At 42.2% G+C, this 25284-nt stretch overlaps 1 protein-coding gene across 1 annotated transcript in view; it reads left to right on the forward strand.

Annotated features, from left to right (window-relative positions):
- SGCZ (sarcoglycan zeta) overlaps positions 1-25284 on the forward strand; it is a 541716-nt gene that overhangs the window by 459551 nt on the left and 56881 nt on the right. Inside the window, exon 6 of the mRNA XM_084856694.1 lies at positions 3409-3531. Coding sequence (XP_084712820.1) covers positions 3409-3531 — 123 coding nt within the window. The remainder of the gene's footprint in view (positions 1-3408; positions 3532-25284) is intronic.

Raw genomic sequence — 25284 nt, forward strand, 5'->3', positions numbered from 1 at the left:
CTGTACACTTGTTTAAATGGCTGCTTTATGGAGGCCATTTATGTAAAACATCTTTTATGTAAAAGAATGAGCTGCCATTTTATGCATAATGGTGGGTTGCTGAGGAGTCAGGCACCTGCACGTCAGGCACCCACAGACCGCCCACCAGCTCAGCTAGGGAGCCAAATGGGTGGGTAAGTGGTGGGGGTCTGGTGAGTGGCATCTGGGGTGGTTCGCCCATCCCTAAATTATTAACTGAGACTAGGCATATGGAACTCATCCCACCAGACTTAAAACAACTGTACTTGCTCCCATTTAGAGGAGTTTAAGTCTTTATCATATTAGCTGCTCAGAAAAGTACAACAGAAATATCTCCAATAAACACATGAATAGAATTGCTCATCCTCAGAATTCTCCAACCTTCACATGGAAGACCTGACAGTTTCTCCATTTTTGAATGTTATTAACATGGGACTTTTAAAAACAACAACCATATTTTACTTTGTTTATTTACCTGCTGCTCCCCCCACTGTTCAGCCAAAAAAGGCTCCTAGAGTGGTTTACAAAGATTAATGATAAATTATTTTTTCTTAAATTTTATATGAGTTGCCTTTCAGCCTAGAAAGGGCCCCCAAGGTGACTAATAAGTTAAAAACTTTAAAACAATATCATAACAAACAGAAGGGGAAATTTCCTGCCTATTTATAGGCCCATGTTGGCAAGTAATCTGTCCATACAATGGACACTGCATTTCAGAATATCAGGATCATTTGTGTGATGAACCATTCATAGGAATCACTTAATGATTAAGAACACAGTCCTATGCATGTTTAAACAGAAAAGAAGTCCCACAACCCCCAGCATTCCCCAACATGGAGTTGCTGGGAGTTGTAGGACTTTTTTCTGTCTAAACATGCATGGGATTACACCCTAAATTAATAAGAGCCATATGCAATATGTCATAAAAACAGGAACTGATAGAATGAACTGTGTATCAGAGAGGAATCTGAGCTGCATGTAAATTGCAACTTTGGAACTCACTTCTACAAGATGTAGTGATGGCCACCAATTTGGATGGCTTTAAAATGGGACTGGACAAATTCATGAAGGATAAGGCTGTCAATGGCTACTAGTCCTGATGGCTATATGCTACCTCCAGTATCAGAAGCAGTATGCCTGTGTGCACCAGTAGCTGGGGAACATGGGCGGGAGGGTGCTGTTGCACTCATGTCCTGCTTGTGGGTTTTGTGTCAACAGCTTCTCGGCCACTGTGTGAACAGAATGCTGGATTAGATAGACTTTGGTCTCATCAGCATGGCTCTTCTTATGTTCTTATACTAAGTACAAAAAAGAGCCATAGTTGCAAAAACCAATTAGAAATCAACGAACAAGCACACAACTGTGAATAGGTCAAGTAATACTAATATAATGTTATAACAATATGAACACACAATGAACATAGTGGGTGTTAGTGGTCTATTTAAATAATTATACATGTGAAAACAATATGACTACAATTGTACATACATTGGAAGATAACAGGAGCATCTGTATCACAGATAGATAGATAGATAGATAGATAGATAGATAGATAGATAGACAGACACACACACACACCTGTGATACAGATGCTCCTGTTATCTTCCAATGTATGTACAATTGTACTCATATTGTTATTGTGAGATAGATAGATAGATAGATAGATAGATAGATAGATAGATATAATTAATTAGTTCAAGGATCTCAAAGTCCATCCAAAAAGTCTTACAGGAATCCAGTGTAATCCTGTTTCGCATATGAGTTGCTTCTTCAGATAAATAATAACTGTAAAGATATTAAGATATTCAGATCTATAGTCATACATATATGCACACACAGGCACACACCTGTGTGTGCATGCATATGCACATACATACACACACAATGTTTGTTGCATTTATATTCACACTAGTTTTCAGTTATTATCCTAATATATACATGTACAAAAACATTATTTCAAATAAACACAAACATTCTTGTTAGGAATTGTTGCCATAATCTTATCAAAAATTATTTACATGAAAGCAGGGCTGTACTTTATAAACAAGGAAATTGTTTCAACTCACCATTCTTTGACTCAACAAATACGCTGTGGGCAGCAGTATTGTAATCAGAATAGTTTTTCAAAAGAAGCCGCTTAAACCACTGGCTCAGCTTGCATTTTATCTCCTAGAGCTTCCCAGAGCTAAGAAAGAACGACACTTAAAGCATGTAATATTGGTACATTACCGAAAAATTTATTTGAAATGAGACACAAAGTAACCAAACAAACCTCAAACCACAGGCTGATAATTTCTCCTGCTCTAGTCGGTGAGTTGAGTCGGCAGCTGTGAGCACACCAGTTTGTAGCCACTGACTCAGCTCATCGACTTGCTGTGCCCCAATCAAATCATCAGTAAAACTAGTTCAGAAAAAAATAATTATTTGAGGATTTCACCTTTAATGGCTCTGAGAAATACAACCGTTAGGCTTTAAATTGGCACATTTGCTTCTAAAACACAGGGTGGGACATAACAAACCATGCCAAAGGGCTCCTGCACATTCATTGGGCTTTGCAACCTTGTTCCCACCAACTGTTTTGGACTTCAGCTCCCATCAGCCCCAGGCAGCATGGCCAATGGTCAGGAAAGCTGGGAGTTTTAGTCCAAAACATCAGGAGGGTTCCATGGTGGAGAAGGCTGATGCATATACTGGGCTTCCCAATCACCTCTTTGTACCAGAGCCCTTTGTGATCATCTCCAAAGCCCCCTCCCCAAGGTTGGGCAGCTACCCTTCAAAGCAGTGAAGAGCTGCTCTTGAAAATGAATGCTGAAATGTTCCAGGGTGGGGAGTGGGAGTGCTTGAGCTAGGGATGTGCAAACCCACCCCCATCCAGGTTCTCTGGGCACCCGCTCAGCCCCTGCCCCTACTCACCAGTCCCCAGACAGCATTGAAGCCCCTCCTATACTCAGTGAGCAGCCTGCACTCACCCCAGCAGCCTCGCTGAGCTCCGCAGTCACCATTTTTTTAAAAATAAAATGGCGATCACAAAAATGCACATTTTGCATATGTGCATATTTGCTTATGCACAGAAATGTGCACTTCCTCAGAAATGTGCATTTCACACATAGCCAAATTTTTTTTATTTTTTTGCAGCTGCCATTTTATTTTTTAGAAATGGCAACCGCAGAGCTCAATGAGGTCACCAGGGTGAGTGTGAGCCGCTCACCAAGCACAGCACAGGCAGGGGGTGAGAGGGGGCAAGAGTTTGCCAAGTGGGGCTCAGGGGTACAGGCAGGGGGGGTTCTGCCGGATTCCTGGACAGAATGGGGCACCCACACCATCCCTAGCTTGAGCTCATGCAAAGGGTTATTTGGGTTCTGGCCTAAGACTTTATTTTTTCTGTTTTAGGTGCTGATGCTGTAGAAGCCCAGTGTAAAAGGTTTGAAGTGAGCTCAAGTGAAGATGGGAGGGTACTGTTCTCTGCTGATGAAGAAGAGATCGTCATTGGAGCTGACAGATTGAAAGTCACAGGTAGGTGGTAATGCTAAGTCTCTAAGATTGACATTTATTATTATTATTATTATTATTATTATTATTATTATTATTTGTTTTACATACTGCTAACTAGGGATGGGGGAGAATTTTAGTCAGTTCACATTTTTAATACTGGCTTACCAAATTCCCACTTCCTGAACCAGTATAATAATAACCGGAATGCAGTTATCCTTCGGCATTCGCACTGCTTCAGTATTTTGAGATACAATTTTCCGAACAAAAAGTGCATACAAATATGCACATGTTAGGGGAAAGTGTGCACAAAAATGCATATATTAGTGAAAAAAATGTATGAAACAGCAGTATATAAGGGAAAACTGCTTGCAAGAAATGCATATATATTAGGCAAAACTGTGTATATTAGGAGGAATGCACACAAAAATGCATATGAATTTTCATGTGGACTCTTCTTTTTAAAAAGTCACAAACTGATGTGGGAAATAGATGGAATAAACTAAGGACTGGAAAAAAGAGAAACTAAAATTGATAGGTTGGTCTATTCCTATTGCAAACTGTAACAACGGTGATACATCTGTAAGATTTATATAAGTGTGTCATAGTTTATTTTAAATGAGGAAGAACCTTTGTTGACCATCACTATGTGGTCTTTTCTAATGTATATTCAAGGGCTTTCCCAACAGATATAATGTCATGAATTAAGAGTATATTCTCAGGTTGAAAAGATTTTTCTTTTAGTGTAGAATTAGACTTTTCGAAAGCAGCTGTGTTTTATATGACATCATTCATAATATATTGTTCTTTTGCCATTTTGAAAGGTTTACCTAGGTAATGCCCCCTCCTGCACATAATCATAAAAGCTGTCATTAAATAGTATGCTCAATAGTTCTCTGTGCTCAAAATGTCAGCTCTAATTTCTCTGTGACTTAAGGGTATGTATTTAAAGAATTTTATCTTATAGAAGCTTCACCTTGAACTGCTGAAGTCAAAACCTATTTCTTGTTAGATGTCTAGTCCATGTACTAGAATACTTTCCCTGAAGTTAAATATTCCCCAGTGGAATACTACATTCACTCAGGAAATACATCAGGCCCCGATGATCATATGGCATAGATGATCATATGGTTTCGATGATTATATATAACCTACTTTTTGTACCCTGGGTTTCTCCAGCCATTAACTTGTCTAATTGTTGTTGTGCTTTTATAATGATGTATTGTTTTATCATGTATAGTAAACCACTTTAGGATTTTTAAAATAGGAAGTGGTATGTCGAATATTCTAAATGAAATAAATACTAAAACTTCTAGAGACTATTTTGGATGCACTGGTATGTATTCAATGTAGGGGTGGAGGAAAATTCAGCTGGTTCACATTTTAATGCAAAGTTTCCAAATTTACACTTCCTGAACCAATACACAAACTAAAACACAGTTATACTTCAATATTCTCACCTTTCCGAATTTTGCAATGCAGTTCTCCAATCAAAACATTCCTACAAAAATGTGTATATTAGAGGAAAGTGTGAACAAAACTGTGTATATTAGTGAAAACAACAAAAACACATTATATTAGGGAAAACTGCTTGCAAAAAATGCATTTATTTGTCACTGTTGTGCACAAAAGCTCATTTATTCAAATAAGTGTTCTTGAAAACGTGTACAAATCTTTATGTGGACTTACAAAAATGACAGAGTGATGCAGGAATCAGATGAAACAAACTTAAGGCTGGAACAACGAGAAACTGAGCAAACCTGAAAATGACAGATTTCTTCATCCCTCCTTGGTAGCAGTGCTTACATTTAATATTGATTTAGCTTCCACTTGATTTACACATTATATTGCAATGTGCAGGAAACAAGGGGCTGCTGATCCAGTGATCCAGTCCAATGATATTATTTCTTGTGGCTCCAAGTACTATAACTCTGTCTATGAAGCTAACAGCCTTTCAGGCTTTCACACTTTAAGATTTTCTACATTCTTATGTGACTTGGAAAATATAATAGTAGAATATAACTGTTAAGCATAATTAAGCAGGGGCTATTCTACGCATTTCATAGACTGAGTGGTAGATGGGGTTGGTGCAGGCACCCAATCAGGTCTGGGAGTGCAGCGGACTCCCGCTTGCCTGCTGCCCCAAGCCATGCCTGCAGGCATGGGTCTGGGGGCATGCGAGCAGGGTGGGGGCTCAGGAGGTGCCCAGAGAACCTGAATCGGGGGACACCCGTCCATCCCTAGTGGTAGAATACTGGGCTTCAGACTGCAGGTAGGTGCCATGTTTTGAATGCTCACCCATGTAAAAAATAATAATCTATGACTTTAGTAAACTAATTAGAGCTGTGTGCAAATGGCCTCTTGAAATTCTCCACCAAGTTGTGGGCAGAGAAATTTGGGAGACAATTTCACCTAATTTCTCCGAGGGGCAGGAGAAATTCTCAACGATTTCTTCCAAGTAGGGCTCCCCATTGGCAAGGCTTGTAGCACAGCTTCTTTCTTTTGTCATAAAGGAGTCTGGGCTTTTTGTGCTGCAACAGCATCAACTGCCTTGGCAGGCTGGCCCCCAGTTTGCATCCACCACAGTGAAGGTGGTGGCAGTGTTGTATCCAGCTCCAGGGATGAGGTAGAGTTAGTGCTCTGCCAAAATCTGTCCTCCAATGTCCTGAAAGTTTTCTCTGCCATAAAGGAGCTTCCATTGTTCTGCCTCATTCAGGATGTTTTATAGTTTAAGTCTGTGGTGTTTTTGAGCTTACCTAATCACAGCTAACCTCCCAGGCTACCTGCATGGCCTGGTCTGCAAAAGCCCTATGGGAGGAATTACCTCATGGTGCCTTCAACTGGGCTTTAATTGAAGTGTAGGAAGCAGAGGAGGCTACAGGTGGCCAGACAGATGATTTTACAATGTAAAACAGGACACTTGTGCTCACTCCTCAGCCATCTCCTAAGTAAGGTAAGCCCAAGAAACCCAATCCCAACCCATTAGAATTTCTCCGAAATTTCTTCACCACAGAATTTCTTTTTGAAAGCAATTTCTCTTCTATCAAATTGAATGAGAATGGTCGAAAAAAAGTGGGCAAAATTTTCCGCACGGTGCTACAACTAACACACTAGGAAAGGGCTACGCTAAACATTTCACCCTGATTGTGCTAGTTTTCTACATGCTGGGAATATTTAATAGGCAATTAAAAAAGCAATACACTTTCTGAAGTTCGAAGTGGCACAGTCCAAAGTCCTACCACCTCAATCAAGTAATGTACAAAACCACTTTAAATGTTAGATAATGGGAAACGATGTGGAAAAATTTTTAAGAATACTGTTTCATGCCCTTCATTTCCTCAACTGGTAAGAAGTTCCAGTGACAATCAGTTTTCTTATGACGAGAGAGTACCAGAGATGTACGCCACTTCGTGGCATCTGTATTTACAAATGTGTAAGTTAAGCCAGCCCCTTCATGGATCACTGCCTTGTTGTGGCGAAGGGGCTTGCGTAACTCAGTGAAGCCATAAGCTATGCTGTGCAGGGCCACCCAAGATGGACAGGTCATGGTGGCAGAGAGTTCTGACAAAATGTGGTCCACTGGAGAAGGAAATGGCAACCCACTCCAGTATTCTTGCCAAGAAAACCCCATGGAACGTATCACAAGGCTAAAAGATAGGACGCCGGAAGATGAGCCCCTCAGGTCGGAAGGTGTCCAATATGCTACTGGGGAAGAGCAGAGGGTATTTCCAAGTAGCGCCAGAAAGAGGGAAGCGGCTGGGCCAAACCCGAAAGGACACTCAGCTGTGGATGTGTCTGGTGGTGAAAAGAAAATCTGATGCTGTAAAGAACAATATTGTTTAGGAACCTGGAATGTCAGATCAATGAATCAAGGTAAGCTGGAGGTGGTCAAACATGAGATGGCAAGATTGAACATCGACATCTTGGGAATCAGCGAACTAAAATGGACAGGCATGGGCGAATTTAATTCAGGTGACCATCATATCTACTATTGTGGGCAAGAATCCCTTAGAAGAAATGGAGTAGCACTCATAGTCAACAAAAGGGTGGGGAAAGCAGTACTGGGGTACAATCTTAAAAATGATAGAATGATCTCAGTACGAATCCAAGGCAAACCATTCAACATCACAGTAATTCAAGTCTATGCCCCAACCACTGAGGCCGAAGAAGCTGAGGTTGATCGGTTCTATGAAGACCTACAACACCTTCTAGAACTAACACCAAAAAAAGATGTCCTCTTCATCATAGGGGATTGGAATGCTAAAGTAGGAAGTCAAGAAATCACCGGGATAACAGGCAGGCATGGCCTTGGTGTACAAAATGAAGCAGGACAAAAGCTAATAGAGTTTTGCCAAGAGAACATGCTGATCATAGCAAACACTCTTTTCCAACAGCACAAGAGGCGACTCTACACATGGATGTCACCAGATGGTCAATATCGAAATCAGATTGATTATGTCCTTTGCAGCCAAAGATGGAGAAGCTCCATACAGTCAGTAAAAACAAGACCTGGAGCTGACTGTGGCTCAGATCATGAGCTGCTTCTTGCAAAATTTCGGCTTAAATTGAAGAACGTCGGGAAAACCACTAAACCGTTCAGGTATGACCTAAATCATATCCCTGATGAATATACAGTGGAGGTGAGGAATAGATTTCAGGGATTAGACCTGATAGACAGAGTGCCTGAGGAACTATGGACGGAGGTCCGTAACATTGTTCAGGAGGCAGCAATGAAATCCATCCCAAAGAAAAAGAAATGCAAGAAAGCCAAGTGGCTGTCTGATGAGGCTTTACAAGTAGCTGAGGAAAGTAGGGAAGCGAAAAGCAAGGGAGAAAGGGGAAGATATACCAACTGAATGCAGAGTTCCAGAGAACTGCAAGGAGAGACAAGAAGGCCTTCTTAAATGAACAATGCAAAGAAATGGAGGAAAACAACAGAATGGGAAAGACTAGAGATCTCTTCAAGAAAATTGGAGATCTCAAGGGAACGTTTTGTGCAAAGACGGGCATGATAAAGGACAAAGAAGGCAGGAACCTAACAGAAGCAGATGAGATTAAGAAGAGTTGGCAAGAATACACAGAAGAACTATACAGGAAAGATCTGAATGTCCCTGATAGCCATGATAGTGCGGTCACTGAACTTGAGCCGGACATCCTAGAGAGTGAAGTCAAGTGGGCCTTAGGAAGCATTAGTAACAACAAAGCTAGCGGAGATGACAGTATTCCAGCTGAGCTATTTAAAATCCTAAAAGATGATGCTGTTAAAGTGCTGCATTCAATATGCCAACAAATTTGGAACACTCAACAGTGGCCGCAAGACTGGAAAAGGTCAGTTTACATTCCAATTCCAAAGAAGGGCAACGCCAAAGAGTGTTCCAACTACCGCACAATTGCGCTCATTTCACATGCCAGCAAGGTAATGCTCAAAATCCTACAAGCTAGGCTTCAGCAGTATGCGAACCGAGAACTACCGGAAGTACAAGCTGGGTTTCGAAGAGGCAGAGGAACTAGAGATCAAATCGCCAACATTCGCTGCATCATGGAGAAAGCAAGAGAATTCCAGAAAAACGTCTATTTCTGCTTCATTGACTACGCTAAAGCCTTTGATTGTGTGGATCACAACAAACTGTGGCAAATTCTTAAAGTGATGGGAGTACCAGACCACCTTACCTGTCTCCTGAGAAACCTGTACAAGGGTCAAGAAGCAACAGTAAGAACCAGATATGGAACAACCGATTGGTTCAAAATTGGGAAAGGAGTACGACAAGGCTGCATATTGTCACCCTGCTTATTTAACTTATATGCAGAGTACATCATGAGAAATGCCGGGTTGGATGAATCAGAGGTCGGAATTAAGATTGCTGGGAGAATTATCAACAACCTCCGATATGCAGACGATACCACCCTAATGGCAGAAAGCGAAGAGGATCTAAAGAGCCTCTTGTTGAGGGTGAAAGAGGAGAGTGCAAAAGCTGGTTTGAAACTCAGCATTAAAAAAACGAAGATCATGGCATCTGGCCCCATCACTTCCTGGCATATCGAAGGGGAAGAAATGGAAGCAGTGACAGATTTTACTTTCTTGGGCTCCAAGATCACCGCAGATGGTGACTGTAGCCCTGAAATTAAAAGACGCTTGCTCCTTGGGAGGAAAGCTATGGCCAACCTAGACAGCATAGTAAGAAGCAGAGACATCACCTTGCCGACAAAGGTCCGTCTAATCAAAGCTATGGTTTTCCCAGTAGTAATGTATGGCTGTGAGAGCTGGACTATAAGGAAGGCTGAGCGCCGAAGAATTGATGCTTTCGAACTGTGGTGCTGGAGAAGACTCTTATGAGTCCCCTGGACTGCAAGGAGGTCAAATCAGTCCATCCTAAAGGAAATCAACCCTGAGTGCTCATTGGAAGGACAGATACTGAAGCTGAAGCTCCAATATTTTGGCCACCTAACGCGAAGAGAAAACTCCCTGGAAAAGACCCTGATGCTGGGAAAGACTGAAGGCAAAAGGAGAAGGGGACGGCAGAGGATGAGATGGCTAGATAGCATCACGGATGCAATGAATATGAACTTGAGCACGCTCCGGGAGACAGCGCAGGACAGGAAGGCCTGGCGTGCTATGGTCCATGGGGTCATGAAGAGTCGGACACGACTGAACGACTGAACAACAATAACAAAAGTTAAGCCAGAGGCCCCGGTGGCTGAGGCCGCGGTGGCTTAGTGGTTAAGACTCTGAATTGCAGACCGGAAGGTCAGCAGGAAAGCAGTTGGAGACCCGAGTGCTGCATGACAGAGTGAGCTCTCATCTTCAGTCCCAGCTTCTGCCAACCTAGCAGTTTGAAAGCAAGAAATTGCAAGTAGATAAATAGGTACTGCTTCAGCAGGAAAAGTAACAGCGTTCTGTGCACCTTGGTGTTCAGTCATGCTGGCCACCTGACCATGGAAGCGTCTTCAGACAGCGCTGGCTCTTCGGCTTAGAAATGGAGGTGAGCACCACACCCTAGAGTTGGACACAACTGGTTGGGGACACCTTTACCTTTTTTTTAAGTTAAGCCAAAGAAAATTATTGAGCTATCCAGGCTGAAAGTAGTCATTATTCCCCCAAAGAAAGAGCAGGTCTCCAAACTTGCTTCTCGCCAGCCAGCTTTAAAAAAAACAACAACCCAAAGCTTCTTTCTAAATTTCTATGTCATTGACAGCATGGTCTAGTTCACCAGTCTTCTTCTGCTTCTCCACCATTGCCGCCTCCCCAATCTACAAGCAAGCAGAACCAGCACCTCCATGTGGGAGTCGCGCCCCCCTTATTTTTGTGGTCACAGAAGCCTTATTTTGAATTGCCATTATTGTGAAAGTTGCCGCAGTCACCTCTGTACATAAACCTGTTTGTGCAGATGGCATCGCCCCACAATCTGAGCGATGTCAGGGCTGAGATTTCAGTTTTACTGAAGCACTTTAACAACCTTTGTACAATATTAAGCAAAGTGTTCTGCGTTATCTGGTCTCAGACACAACAGCTATGAAAAGCAGTGGAGAAAGTGACAGTTTTCAGTCCAGAGATGCCCTTACATTGTGGACCCAACCATATCCCCCCCCCCCTGAGAAACATGCACCAGACTTGGTGCATTCAGCTGCATTTTTTTTTCCTCCTGTAGAAATTAAATTGGATAGAATCACATATATCAGCAAAGTCCAGGATACGTGTTTTCTTCAGTGGAACTACCATATTGGAAATCAAACTTGGCAGATTTTCAGAACATCCTTACTTTTTACTAATCCTGATCTATCCAAGACAATGAACAATGGTGTTAACCTTGCTTGCATATCAACAATATTTTTCCTGCCTCTGCTGTTTCAAGGAAATAGGGAACATTTCTTGTTGCCTTTCTAAATACACCACCACCATGCCCGCCAGTTATAGTTAATTAATATTGGAATTTTACTGGGCATTTCTTTGGGCATGAGCCTTTAAAATCCAGCAGACAAATAAGCAGTTGCCCTGTGACCAATGAACTAGTGCCTCTTTGCTGGAATTCAAAAGCCAAAGGAAAATAAATATCTGGTTCTTTTATGTAAAGGAAATCTGGAGAGGCAGGTATTTTCAGATATTTTAATAAGAAGAAAGAGGAAGGAAACTTGAAAAATACAAAAATAAAGCCAAAACAAAAACTTAAAGAATACACTCAGAATCCTGCTGGCAGATAAAATCATAACAGATGGCTAAATATTCAGTCTATAGCAAACAATTGAGACAAGCTTTCAAAACAGTTATTAAAAGTTTCATCAAATGAAGAATAACAAAATGTATAAGAATTAGGAATTCTAATGGTCTGTGTCATATTCGTTAATATATTTCTGAAATCTCTTTGAAAAAGAATGACAAAATTTAGCCTTGAAAAATAGAGCTGGATTAAAGCACCTGAAGATGAAACATCTATGGATGTGTGAACTCACCACCGTCTGGGTTCTTTGGAATCCTGCACAGCCCCTGCCCCCACTCGCCAGTCCCTGGACTGTGCTCGAGCCCCTCCCACTCTCATTGAGCAGTCTGCACTCACCCCAGTGACCTCGTTGAGCTCTGCAGTCACCATTTCTAACAAAAATAAAATGGTGATCTCAAAAATGTGCATGTTTTTGTATGCACGAAAATGCACATTTTTGTGAATGCACATATTCTCATGTGTGAAATGCACATTTTTGCGAAGTCACACATTTGTGTGTGTACAAAACTGCTTTTTTCATAAAATATGCATTGTTGTGCATACGCAAATATGTGCATTTGCAAAATGCACATTTTCAGATATGCGAATACGTTCATCCTCAAAAATTAGCATTTTCGCATGTGCGCAGATTTGCTCATTTTTGCTATTGCCATTTTATTTCGCAGAAAATGGCAACCACAAAGCTCGACAAGGCTGCTGGGATGAGTGCAGACCATTCGTTGAGTGCAGGCAGGGGGTGAGCAGGGGCAGGGGCTCAGCGAGCAGGGCTCAAGGGTGCGGGCAGGAGCAGGTCCTCCGGGTTCTCGGACTGAATCAGGTGCCTGTACCATCCCTAGAAACATCCATTGAATTTAGGGTGCTTAGATGTTAAATAAAAGAAGCCTTCCATCCCCAAATAGGCCATTAGACCTGATGTATAATATCTCAGATGTCAGTAGCCCTCTTTAGGCTTTGGAAGCATGTGTTGGCGATATACAGGAGATGGCGGAGCAGGGATAAGCATTGCTTTGGCCCCACCCATCCATGCTAAATCATGTGGGGAGCCCCCCCACACACACACAGAGGAGGCTTTCTGATACAGCCACCCTTTACAGGTGGTGATCAGAACAGCAATGGGACACACACCTCCTGTCCTCCTCCTCATGAGTAGAGCCTACACATGCTTCCAATGTCTGCAGAGGGCTAATTGGCATTTGTATATGCAGGCTTATGGCTCAAAGGGTGCAATAGGTCATCAGCTCAGCCTCTGAACCATCATTTTGAGTCTAACACCACCTCACAGGCAGTATTTTATGCCTGGTAGACCTAGTAAAAAATAAACTAGACCCTGCCAGCCTGAATTCCACCCACACCTGGAAGATAACCATTTTTTCTTCATAAGAAAGATGTTCTTAATTCCTTGAAGAAACCAAATCCTTATATGTTTACTATTAAGCAGAAACTCTTATTGGAGTGTCGACTTTCAGAAATACTTCATCTGCAAAAACTAGCAAAATGTAGACTGATGCTGCATCAAAATGTAAATGGGCATTTAAGAATATAAAGCTGAGGTCAAGCCACTAGTTCCTCTAGTCCAGGACTCCTTACTGTGATTAGTAACAGCTCTCTAGGCCTCCAGCACTGTTAATTGAAACTGAACTAATGATGTGAGAGAATTTTGTTCCAATGCGCAAATCATGTGCCTTATTCACAACAACCTACTTCACAAATGCAAACGGGGGCACATTTTTTTGAAAAAATGTTCACAACTCCCCAAATTGTGATTGCATTCAAAGATCGTATTTTGTTTTCTTTTTTTCCCCCCAAAGCTACACTTTTTCATAGTCAATGGGGGAAAGTGCGCACTTTGAAAAACATGCACAGAAATGCCTACTTTGAAATGTGAGCTTCGGCTATTGGGCGGTATAGAAATGAAATAAAAATAAATAAATAAATAAATAAATAAAATGTGCCCCGAAAAATAGGTCACAAACAAAAATGGGAGCAAGCCAAACCAAACTTCAAAGTGAAATTCAAGGAATTTCAGTGAGCTTGTGCATCCCTGGCTCTCTCATCCCTACATTGAAACTGGGAACCTCCACGTGCAAAACATGTCCTTTACATGTGCTATCTCCTCTCCTAGCACTTTCCCCAAATGGAGTGTGGAATATGAGTGAGATGATATCTGAAAATGTTTCTCTGTGTGTGATCTTCTATCCAAATCTTTTATCACACAACAACACTGAAATGAAATTGTGTAGGACTACTTGCCCCATGCTGCATCGTGTCAAAGCACTGACCACAGATAGTTCAGGAGGACTAGTATTGGGAGGGACAATGTCATCTGATAATGATGATGCCACTGCACTAAGAGTTTCACAATTATGGAGCATATGTGCTCAGACATAGTAAGATAATTGCACATAAACTTAAATTAAGGTGCAATTCTATGCATGTTTAAACAGAAAAAAGGCTGGCTGGGGAATGCTGAGAATTGTAGGACTTTTTCTCCATCTAAACATGCATAGGATTGCACCCTTACCTACTTTCCTATAAGTTCAAGATAGACATATAACATTAACATTTTTTTTCTTTTCCTTGCAAATAAAATGCAAGGTAAAGGTTTTCCTAAACCTTGCTTTAAAAGTTTACAAGGTACAGATCCAACCCACAAGCGATGAGCTGTTCTTGCCTGGTCTAAACTAAACTCCTACTGCGTCTTCCCCTAGCACTCCGAGGCAAGCTGCTTATTGAATATATAACTGAATTGGGTGGGGAGGAGGGAGCCTTTAAAAAATGTCTGTGACACTTGGCACTCCAGTGCCTTGCCAGATTTCATCAGTTATATCATGTCACAGGACATAATGTAGACCGACTGATGCAAGCCATGGGGACTTGCTCATGTTTGCTGAAAAAATTAAAAGCAACACAATTTGGGGGTCAAAACTCAAAGGCAACTACAAGGAGAAATTTATCTCTGTATTCCTAGCTTGGGGAATATAATGCCTTTTGGCAGTGTTCTAGTTTTACCTTGCAACCATCATTCATTCCTTCGTAACCTCGAGGCTAGATGATATGCGACTTGCCCTTGATGACTACTAGAAAGCTGCTGATGGTACAGAATACGGCAGCACGTTACCTGACAGCACGTCACACCGGTACTCCAGGCCTAGTTTAGGTCCCCTACAGGATACTGGTTGTTTTTGTTACCTATACATTCTGAAGAAGCTTGGAAGATGGTTTCCTGACTTTGTCCCTTCACAGTCACTGAAATAAACCCAGAGGCTCTTTCACTATACTATTATTTATTCATTATCATATTGATATCCTGCCTACCAGTAAACAAAATTTTAAACCAGCTAAGCATGATCAGTTTAAAAATAGATAAACAACACCAGAAAATGCAATTAAACTATTTTTTAAAAAATCACATGACTAAAACCACAGAATATTTAAAAAACCATAGGAGCAGGGAACCATAGGAGCAGGATAAATGCAGCAACAGCATTTATCATCATTTTGCCTACTCCCCCACAGACCGCCTAAAGTGCCAGGTTTTTCACCATACAGCAAAGCTAAATGGCAATAGAGCCAGGTGGGCCTCCCTAGGGAGGGCATTCCATAACAAGGGTGCTATGACTTGCATAGCAAAGGACCTGTCTCTCATAGCCATCCACCAAACTTTAAGGATGTCAGAGGAATCCATCCAGGGGTGAAGTTCGCCAAGGTTTCAGCAGCTCAGCCCCCCAGACTCCAGCTTACTTACTATGAGTTGTCCCAACTCTATCTGTATTAAGTTGGACCAGTTCAAAAAAATTTGAGGTCATTTTTCTTAAATTGCCATTTACACAAATTGCAGTTGCAATTTGCAGAAGTTATGCAAAGTTCAGCCATAATTGATAATTTGCTTGATTTGCTCAAATTAAAGATGCAATTTCTACAAAATCAAGCATATTACAACCACAATTTGCACAAATTAAGCATATTATGGCTGAAATTAGTGCAAATTATGCAAATTGCACCTGCAAGTTGCATAAATGGCAATTTAAGGAGGGGAAAACCCTGAGAAAGTTCCCAGATTTTGGGGGAAAGCCCATGGCTCTGCTCATGAATGCAAACTGAGCAGGGGGCTCTGGGGAAATCTAGCAAGCCCAAAGAGGGGCACATTTCCACTCAGTGGCCATCCCTACTGAATTTCAGGCCTGGAGGGAAGACTGGAAGAACATCTAATGTTGATCTGAACCAAAGGAGGAGTACATACAGCAAGAAGCAGTCCTTTAGATGTCCTGGTCCTCTTGAGCAAGCTAGAGCAGTATTCCCTCAATAAGAAGTTACTGTTTCTGATCCATGCACAATTTATTTATTTGATCTATACCCTGCCTTTCTACCAAAAAAAAATGGCACACTGGCTTCATCATGATACAAATGCTCAGATATGTTGTAGGAATTATGGCTACTTTTCTGAGGAGATTTTCTCCTACCAAGGAGTTAGACAAGGATGTGTTCTTGACCCAACTTTGTTTAATCTTAACTTGGGTGATATCTTGTCCATGTTGGGGTCAGTATCATTTCATCCCCCTAAGATCAGCTCTACAAAGTCATCTGTTCTTCTTTAGGCAGACAATGCCATTCTAATTTCCCAAACATGATTGAGTCTAAGCTGATTGACTGAGTTTGCTGATTATTCTAAGTGTGTGTGTGTGTGTGTGTGTGTGTGTGTAGAATCATAGAATCATAGAATAGTAGGGTTGGAAGGGGCCTACAAGGCCATCAAGTCCAACCCCCTGCTCAATGCAAGAATCCAAGTCAGAGTATCCCTGACAGATGGCTGTCCAGCCTCGTCTTGAATGCCTCCAGTGTGGTGGAGCCCACTAACTCCCTTGGGAATTGGTTCCATTGTCGTATTGCTCTAACAGTCAGGATGTTTTTCCTGATGTTCAATGGGAATCTGACTTCCTGTCACTTGAGCCCGTTATTCCATGTCCTGCACTCTGGGATGATCGAGAAAAGATCCTGGCCTTCCTCTCTGTGACTGTGACAGCCTTTCAAGTACTTGAGGAGCACTATCGTATCTCCCCTCAGTCTTCTATTCTCAAGGCTAAACATGCCCAGTTCTTTCAGTCTCTCTTCATAGGGCTTTGTTTCCAGTCCCCTGATCATCTTTGTTGCCCTCCTCTGAACCCTCTCCAGTTTGTCTGCATCCTTCTTAAAGTGCGGTGCCCAGAACTGGACACATTACTCCAGATGAGGCCTAACCAGTGCTAAGTAGAGGGGAACTAGCGCTTCCCAGGATTTGGAAGCTATGCTTCTATTAATGCAGCCCAAAAGAGCATTTGCCTTTTTTGCAGCCACATCACATGGTTGGCTCATATTCAGCTTGTGATCGACAACAATTCCTTCTCGCTTGTAGTGTTGTTGAGCCACGTATCCCCCATCTTGTAACTGTGCATTTGGTTTCTTTTTCCTAGGTGTAGAACTTGGCATTTATCCCTACTAAATGTCATTCTGTTGTTTTCTGCCCAGTGCTCCAGTCTATCAAGATCACTTTGAATGTGGTTTCTGTCTTCCACAGTATTGGCTATCCCGCCCAATGTTGTGTCATCTGCAAATTTGATCAGCATTCCCTGCACCTCTTCCTCCAAGTCATTAATACAAATGTTGAAGAGCACTGGGCCTGGGACTGAGCCCTGTGATACTCTGCTCGTTACCTCTCCCCAGTTTGAGAACATCCCATTGATAAGCACTCTTTGAGTCCAATTATGTAGCCAACTGTGGATCCCCCACATCGTTGTTTCATCTAGCCTACTTTGAGCTAGTTTGCTCATCAGGATAACATGGGGCACTTTGTCGAAAGCTTTGCTGACGTCGAGGTATATTATGTTTACAGTATTCCCACAGTCCACAAAGGAGGTTACTTGATCAAAAAATAAGATCAGATTCATCTGGCAGGATTTGTTCTTGACAAATCCATGTTGGCTTTGAGCAATCACTACATTGTTTTCAAGGTGCTTACAGATGTGTTGCTTTATCATCTGCTCCAGAATTTTCCCAGGGATTGATGTCAGACTGACTGGTCTGTAGTTCCCAGGTTCCTCCTTTTTGCCCCCTTTGAAGATAGGGACAACATTAACTCTCCTCCAGTCATCTGGCATGTCACCCGTCCTCCATGATTTCTCAAAAAGAATAGACAGCAGTTCTGAGAGTTCTTCTTCCAGTTCCTTTATGACTCTAGGATACAGTTCATCTGGCCCTGGAGATTTGAACTCATTCAAAGTAATTAGGTGTTCCTTAACCGTATGCCTATCAATCTCAAGCTGCAATCCTGCCCCTTCAGCCTGTACTTTGCCTTTGCCAGGGGGCTCATGGACCCTCTTTTGGGAGAAGACTGAGCCAAAGTAGGAATTGAGCACTTCTGCCTTTTCCTTGTCATCTGTTATCATTTTGCCATCCTTATTTAATAGCTGAACCACCATTTCTTTTACTATGCATGTAGCTGAGGAAAGCTTTTTTGTTTCTTTTAGCATCCCTTGCTAACCTCAGCTCGTTCTCAGCTTTAACTTTCCTGACACCATCCCTGCAATTCTGTGCTACCTGCCTTTACACCTCCTTTGTAGCTTGGTCTTCCTTCCACTTCCTATATGTGTTTTGTTTTCAGGTCATCTCTAAGCTTTATGTGAAGCCACATTGGCTTCTTCTGTTGTCTTCCACCTTTTTTTCTTGTTGGAATTGTTTGTAATTGTGCCTTGAGAATTTCCTTTTTTAAAAGCTCCCACCCATCTTGGACTCCCTTTCTCATTAGAGTTGCTTGCCATGGGGCCTTACTTATCATTGTTCTGAGGTTATTAAAATCAGCTTTCCTAAAATCCAGGGTACATGTTTGGCTACACTCAGCTTTTGCTTCCTTTAGAACCAAGAGCTCAAGTATAACATGGTCGCTTTCCCCCAGAGTTCCTGTAACTGCTACTTTATCCACTAAGTCATCTCTGTTGGTTAGGATCAAGTCAAGGATAGCCAATCCTCTAGTTCCTTCCTCTACTTTCTGTAGGAGGAAGTTATTCACCACACAAGTCAGGAATTTCTTGGAGGGGCCATGTTTTGCAGAATTTGCCTCCTAACAAATATCGGGGAAATTGAAGTCCCTGATATTCAGTTTGAATAATTCAATTTCAATTATTCAAAATCTAAAGTTGTGGTATTCTCTAAGACTACACTCAGATATTCCTGGGCCCTGGATAATCATAGACTTGATCAACTTGATTCTTATAAATATTTGGGTATTTGGTTCCATGAGGCTGCTCATTTGTCCAATTGGTTCCTGCAGCCATCTGTGTCTTGAAAGCCAAAATTGTATCCCCATTCTTTTTGGAGCATCTGTCTCATTTCCATGCTCAAAAAATTCAATTCAAGGAGTTCAATCCCACTTTCTCAGATCTATATTTGGTATGCCCAGGTGTGTTGCTGTTGTTGTTCAGTCGTCAAGTTGTGTCCAACTCTTCATGACGTCATGGACCATAGCACGCCAGGCCTTCCTGTCCTCCGCTCTCCCCCGGATTGTGCTCAAGTTCATATTCATTGCATCGGTTGCTATCTAGCCATCTCATCCTCTGCTGTCCCCTTGTCCTTTTACCTTCAATCTTTCCCAGCATCAGGGTCTTTTCCAGGGAGTTTTCTCTTCGCATTAGGTGGCCAAAATATTTCAGCTTCAGCTTCAGTATCTGTCCTTCCAATGAGTACTCGGGGTTGATTTCCTTTAGGATGGACTGATTTGACCTCCTTGCAGTCCAGGGGACTCGTAAGAGTCTTCTCCAGCACCACAGTTTGAAAGCATCAGTTCTTCAGCACTCAGCCTTCCTTATAGTCCAGCTCTCACAGCCATATGTTACTACTGGGAAAACCATAGCTTTGATTTTACAAACCATTGTCGGCAAGGTGATGTCTCTGCTTCTTACTATGCTGTCTAGGTTTGCCATAGCTTTCCTCCCAAGGAGCAAGTGTCTTTTTATTTCATGGCTACAGTCACTGTCTGCGGTGATTTTGGAGCCCAAGAAAATAAAATCTGTCACTGCTTCCATTTCTTCCCCTTCTATATGCCAGGAAGTGATGGAGACAGATGCCATGATCTTAGTTTTTCTTAATGTTGAGTTTCAAACCAGCTTTTGCACTCTCCACTTGCTAGGGATGTACGAAATCCCCCTTACCTGGCTCTGCCAGGTTCCGCTGGGGGGGGAAGGCGCTCTGTCCCTCCCCCCGGAATCCTGGCTGGCCGGCTCCACTCCACGGGGATTCTACGGAGCCACCAGCCGGCTCCACCAGCAGCCGGACATCCGGCCGCTGGCTAACAGGGACGCAAATGGCAGCGGCTGTAGCTGCCACCGTTTGCGTCCCTGTAGTCAGCCGTGATAGGCTACGTAAAGACTTACATAGCCTATCATGTCTGGCTTTAAAAAAACAACAACGCGCATACGCAAATGGCAGCGCCATTTGCGTTCCCCCTTATTTTTGGCCGTCTTAGTTTATGTAAATATTTACGTAGACTAAGACGGCAAAAATAAGGGGGAATGCAAATAGCGTCCGCTATGCTATTTGCGTTCCCCTTATTTTTGCCGTCTTAGTCTACGTAAATATTCACGTAGACTAAGACGGCCAAAAATAAGGAACGCGAATGGCGGCGGTCGTAGCCGCCGCCATTTGCGTACACAGTTCCTTTGTTTTTTAAAAAACCAGACGTGATAGGCTATGTAAGTCTTTACGTAGCTTATCATGTCTTGTAAAAAAAAAAAGACAAGACTGCAAATGGCGGAGGTGGCAGCCGGTCGGATGACCAGCCGCCGCCAGAGCCGCCGCTGCCCAGAAGATCCGCCCCAGGTAAATCTTGTCCTGGGGGGGATCCGCAGGGGGGCGGGGGTGGCAGGCCGTTCCGCCACAGATTTCAGGGGGCCAAATGCACTGGCATTCGGCCTCACTGAGATCCGTGGCGGAATTCTCTGCCATCCCGACCACTTTCACCCTCAACAAGAGGCTCTTTAGATCCTCTTCACTTTCTGCCATTAGCAATCTTAATTCCAACCTGTGGTTCATCCAACCCGGCATTTCTCATGATGTACTCTACATATAAGTTAAATATGCAGCCTTGTTTTATTCCTTTCCCAATTTTGAACTAATCGGTTGTTCCATGTCCGGTTCTTACTGTTGCTTCTCGACCCTCGTACAGGTTTCTCAGGAGAAAGGTAAGGTGGTCTGGTACTCCCATCTCTTTAAGAATTTTCCACAGTTTGTTGTGATCCACACAATCAAAAGCTTTAGCATAGTCAATGAAGCAGAAATAGATGTTTTTCTGGAATTCTCTTGCTTTCTCCATGATCCAGCGAATGTTGGCGATTTGATCTCTAGTTCCTCTGCCTCTTCGAAACCCAGCTTGTTACTCTTAATCTGGAAGCCAGCCTTAAATCTGTACCCTGTTTGGCTTGGATATATTCCCTCCAGTTTTGGCTTCACTGCTGTCTCTTGCTTACTCCCAACTCTTTTGTATTCCAGGTGATGACAGACTCTTACAAGTCTGCCGAAAAGAAGAAAGTAGTGCAGAAAGCTGTTTCAATTGGGCACATAGCCAGTGTGGTGTACTGGCAAGAGTGTTGGACTAGGAGCTGGGAGATCCGGGTTCTAGTCCCCACTTGGCCATGGAAGCTCACTGGGTGACTTTGGGCCAGTCACAGACTCTCTGCCTAACCCACCTCACAGGGTTGTTGTTGTGAGGATAAAATGGAGAGGAGGAGGATAATGTAAGCCACCTTGGGTTCCTTGCAAGAGGAAAAAAGGTGGGGTATAAATGCAATCAATCAATCAATCTCCTTATTTGTTACCTATGAATTGGAGAGAGTTAAATTTATTGTTAAACGGAGGCTAATGGATATTCATTTTCAAGACCCCTACAAAGTGGCACAGTGTCCACGTGGCCCTTGGTCACTGGGTTTGCCTGGCCCAAATTTTAATGGGATGTCCTATATAAACTGGTCATCTATCCCCAAATGTAGGAGAGCATTCTTTCTGGCTTGGTGCAACGGTCTACCCTCTAAACTTCTAGATGGTAGATACAATAAAATTCCAGTTAATAACAGACATTGCCCTTGGAACAATGGAGAGGTGGGGTTTGTTGTGCATGTCTTCTTTAATTTCAGTTTTTATCAATGGGCTAGAGAAACTTTGATTCACCCTAGTACACAGTCCCTTCTTGTATGATCCTAAGAGTCCTTGTTGATTCTTTTACTTGAGGGTTCTAACATCTCAATTATAGAACAAGTTGCTAATTACAGAGCAATTTGCTATCTGGATCAGACCCTCTATAACTGTTTCATGAAACTACTCTTAAATTTCTATCTACTTTTTTCAATATGTATTTAATATTTTTTTATTCTGTGGTTGGTAGACCATCAATAATAAACTAAGCCTAAGGTATCCTGCTCTGAGTCCATTCCGTGCTCTAAAAGTAACAAACAGCATTTGTAATAGCATTATTTTCTTGGTAGACATAAGATATGGGCATGAAGAGAAACATCCTTGATAATTTGCTTCCAATAAACTCTAATCAACTGGGGTTGCCAACCAACCAGAAAACAAAACAAAAAACCACTCAACCTGTTATTTGATCTGTGGGCCAGTTGCCAGACTGTTTTATGTAAAAGCTAAAATGTTTCCTTCCCAAGAGAAATAGCAGCTTCGGCAGGAAGGGAGTTTCACTGGCAAGGTGGCACAGGGTAAAAAATTAAAAAGAGAACCCAGTCCTCAGAAAGCCTTACTGGCTGTTGCTGTTTAGAGTTTAAAGAGAATCACACAATGCCAAGCTATGCATTTAACATAACATGTTGTGAAAAATTACTTCACAGAAACAGCAAAATGTTAATACAAAGCAGGATTGGCTATAAATGTTTCATTAGAAATGCCTGTTACCTAACAAAGAAAATATGTACATGAAAAAAGTGTACATGTTGTAGTTTACAGGTGGGGAACACTTTTGGGGTGGAGAGGTGGATGACCTCGATCCAGCCCTTCATGGGCCAGATGATGTCAGGGTCCATGGCTATGCCTCTGATGTCAGCCAGTCCCAAGCTGAAAATTTGAAATGCCAACTGGAGTGCCAGCTGCCCCTCCAGCCAGGGACAGGCTTTGTTTTCCCTGGCTGAGGAAAGCTTGCATGCCTCAGTTTGGGTCACTTCATCTGTGCCACATCTTTCCCAATGGGTGCACAGCATGGGTGAGTCCCGGCTTCATGCGGTGTGCATGGTCCATATGGGACAGTGTGTGACACCCAGACTTGGCCTGGCCCGAGTGGAGCAACTCCTCCCAGCACTGACCAAGTCCCCTGCCACCCCCACTGTTAACTCCAATCTGTGATCAGAGATAACAGCTGGGATTCCCCTGCGCCTCATTCACCCAAGCAACATACAGAGGAAACCCCACTGTTTTCTCTGATCACAGAGGGGATTCCTCCAGGGAATCATCTTTCTCACCTCTTGGAGGAATCCAAGGAGCTCCTGTGGGCTGGACGGGGAACCTCTGTGGGCCAGATTAGGGCAGAGATTCCTCATCCCTGTTGTAGTTGGACAGGTATCTGAATTGTAGCTATTTTGTTGCCAAGAAATGTAACTGTGGAATCTTGGCAAACCAGTATTCAAGGAACCTCGTTCAGTCATGAAGGTTGTACAAGTGCTGAAATTTAAACACTGAAGGTCTTGACTGTACAAGTTCAATGCTAAGTGCTGACAATTGCAAGAGTATTCCTTCTGACCTTAATGGCACTAGCATTGTATTTTACCAGACAGAATTTAGAAAATCGTTCTTTCTCTCTCTGACTTCAAAGCTTCTCTGTGTTTGTCTTTCAATTAGGTTATTAGTTTTTTCTGTGCTCAAAGGCAGAAAGGGTTTGTCAGTTTCAAAAATGTGGCTCCTTTAAACACAAGTCAGTCAGTCTTATTTTAAAACCTAAGTCATAAAAGAAAGGGAATAAATACTTCCCTTCCCAATTTCATACCAAAACCAGTCTCCAACGCAGGCTGAAATGTGTCTAGATATTCCATATCCTCCAAGACTATCTGAAGCTATGCTGCCCCCTTGAGCACGTTTGTAATTGGGCAGTAGTTGTCCAGAGTAAATTCACAAAACTGAATTTGAAATCATGGACATTCTGCTTTAGTTCCATGTCATACAGATCCTGGACTAGAACATCTGTTAACCATTGAAGAACGCATTATATCAAATTTAATAGTCTTCTGACTGTTAGGTCTAGTTATACTTTTATTTCCATGAAGAAATTTACTAAATTACTAGTGCAGGCTCTAGTAATACAGAGAAAAATGAGACACTCCACTTTTATATTTTAATAGCCGCACAATTTAAATATGTATAGGAGGATATAAACATACTAGATTTTTTTTAAGACTGCATAAATGTGCAGGTAATTGGAAGTAATATACAAAGCCTTGCTATAACTGTTAAAATGACATGATAAAGTAGAAATACTGTTTGAGGCTATAAAAAAAGGAAATACGACAGAATTATGAGGAAATGAGGAATATGTGTGAATTACAAATTAGGTTAGAAGAATATAAATAAACCATTTAGAACAAGCTCTGTGATGTAGAGAAAATAAATGATGATATGATACAGTATATGTTTCTATGAGAGGAGGTGGTATATATTTGCTCTCAGTGGCTGACTTGGCATTTCATTGTTGATGGGTGAAGTCTTTCTTGCACTTGCCCTGCTCTATGACCAGTTCATAATTCAGTCTTGATGTGCTTTGATGGATAGAAGAAAGGTGGGAGGAAGAATGATAAAATACACCTGAGTGACTGACTCAGCTAAATTGTAGGTGGCATTTGTAATTGCCACATTACTGATCATAAATACAATCAAAATTCCCAGTATAATCCGGAATCACTCTGGATAGACAATGGCCACTTGGGGACATTTATATCTGGGCTTAACAAGCCAAGATCGGAATGAGCCCTTTGGCCATGTATGCAGCCCCAGTTTCCTGATTCATCTGTCCTGGGAAACCGTGGTTAATGGATTCAAAGTAAGCCAAGGTCTTAAATCATGATGTTTGAAGTTGGCTTCATATCCTTGCTTGTTAATCATCATCTTCATAGTTAATGGAAGACTTTCTGGCTTACTTACTTACTCATGTGAAGGGAGGAGCTGCATGTATGGCCAAGAGGCTCATTCATATCTTGGTTTATTCAACTGAGATATATGATCATCTGAACATGGTGATTCAGTAAATGTGGTGGAAACAGTTGGAGTCCTACAAACCCTAGAGAATACCACAGCCAAAATGCAACTTGTCCAAAAGCATCTGAGGACATTTACACAAGTGGCGATCAATGTTTTTTTCCTACATCAATTCTTTTCAGGCAAATACATGCAACAAATATAAAATCAGAGGTGGTGGTCAGATCATCCTGCTAGGTATGGCTAAGGAACAGGAATGGCATACCCTAGTTCAGGGATAGGTGATCTCTGGCCCTGGGGATCTCAGGTGAGAACCTGAAGCCCATCTCCCAAGCCCTGCCCATGCAGGTTAGCAGGG

The sequence above is a fragment of the Heloderma suspectum genome, chromosome 5, assembly GCF_057233095.1.
Source record: "Heloderma suspectum isolate Gila_16-S chromosome 5, 16-S_ref, whole genome shotgun sequence".
Classification (NCBI taxonomy): domain Eukaryota; kingdom Metazoa; phylum Chordata; class Lepidosauria; order Squamata; family Helodermatidae; genus Heloderma; species Heloderma suspectum.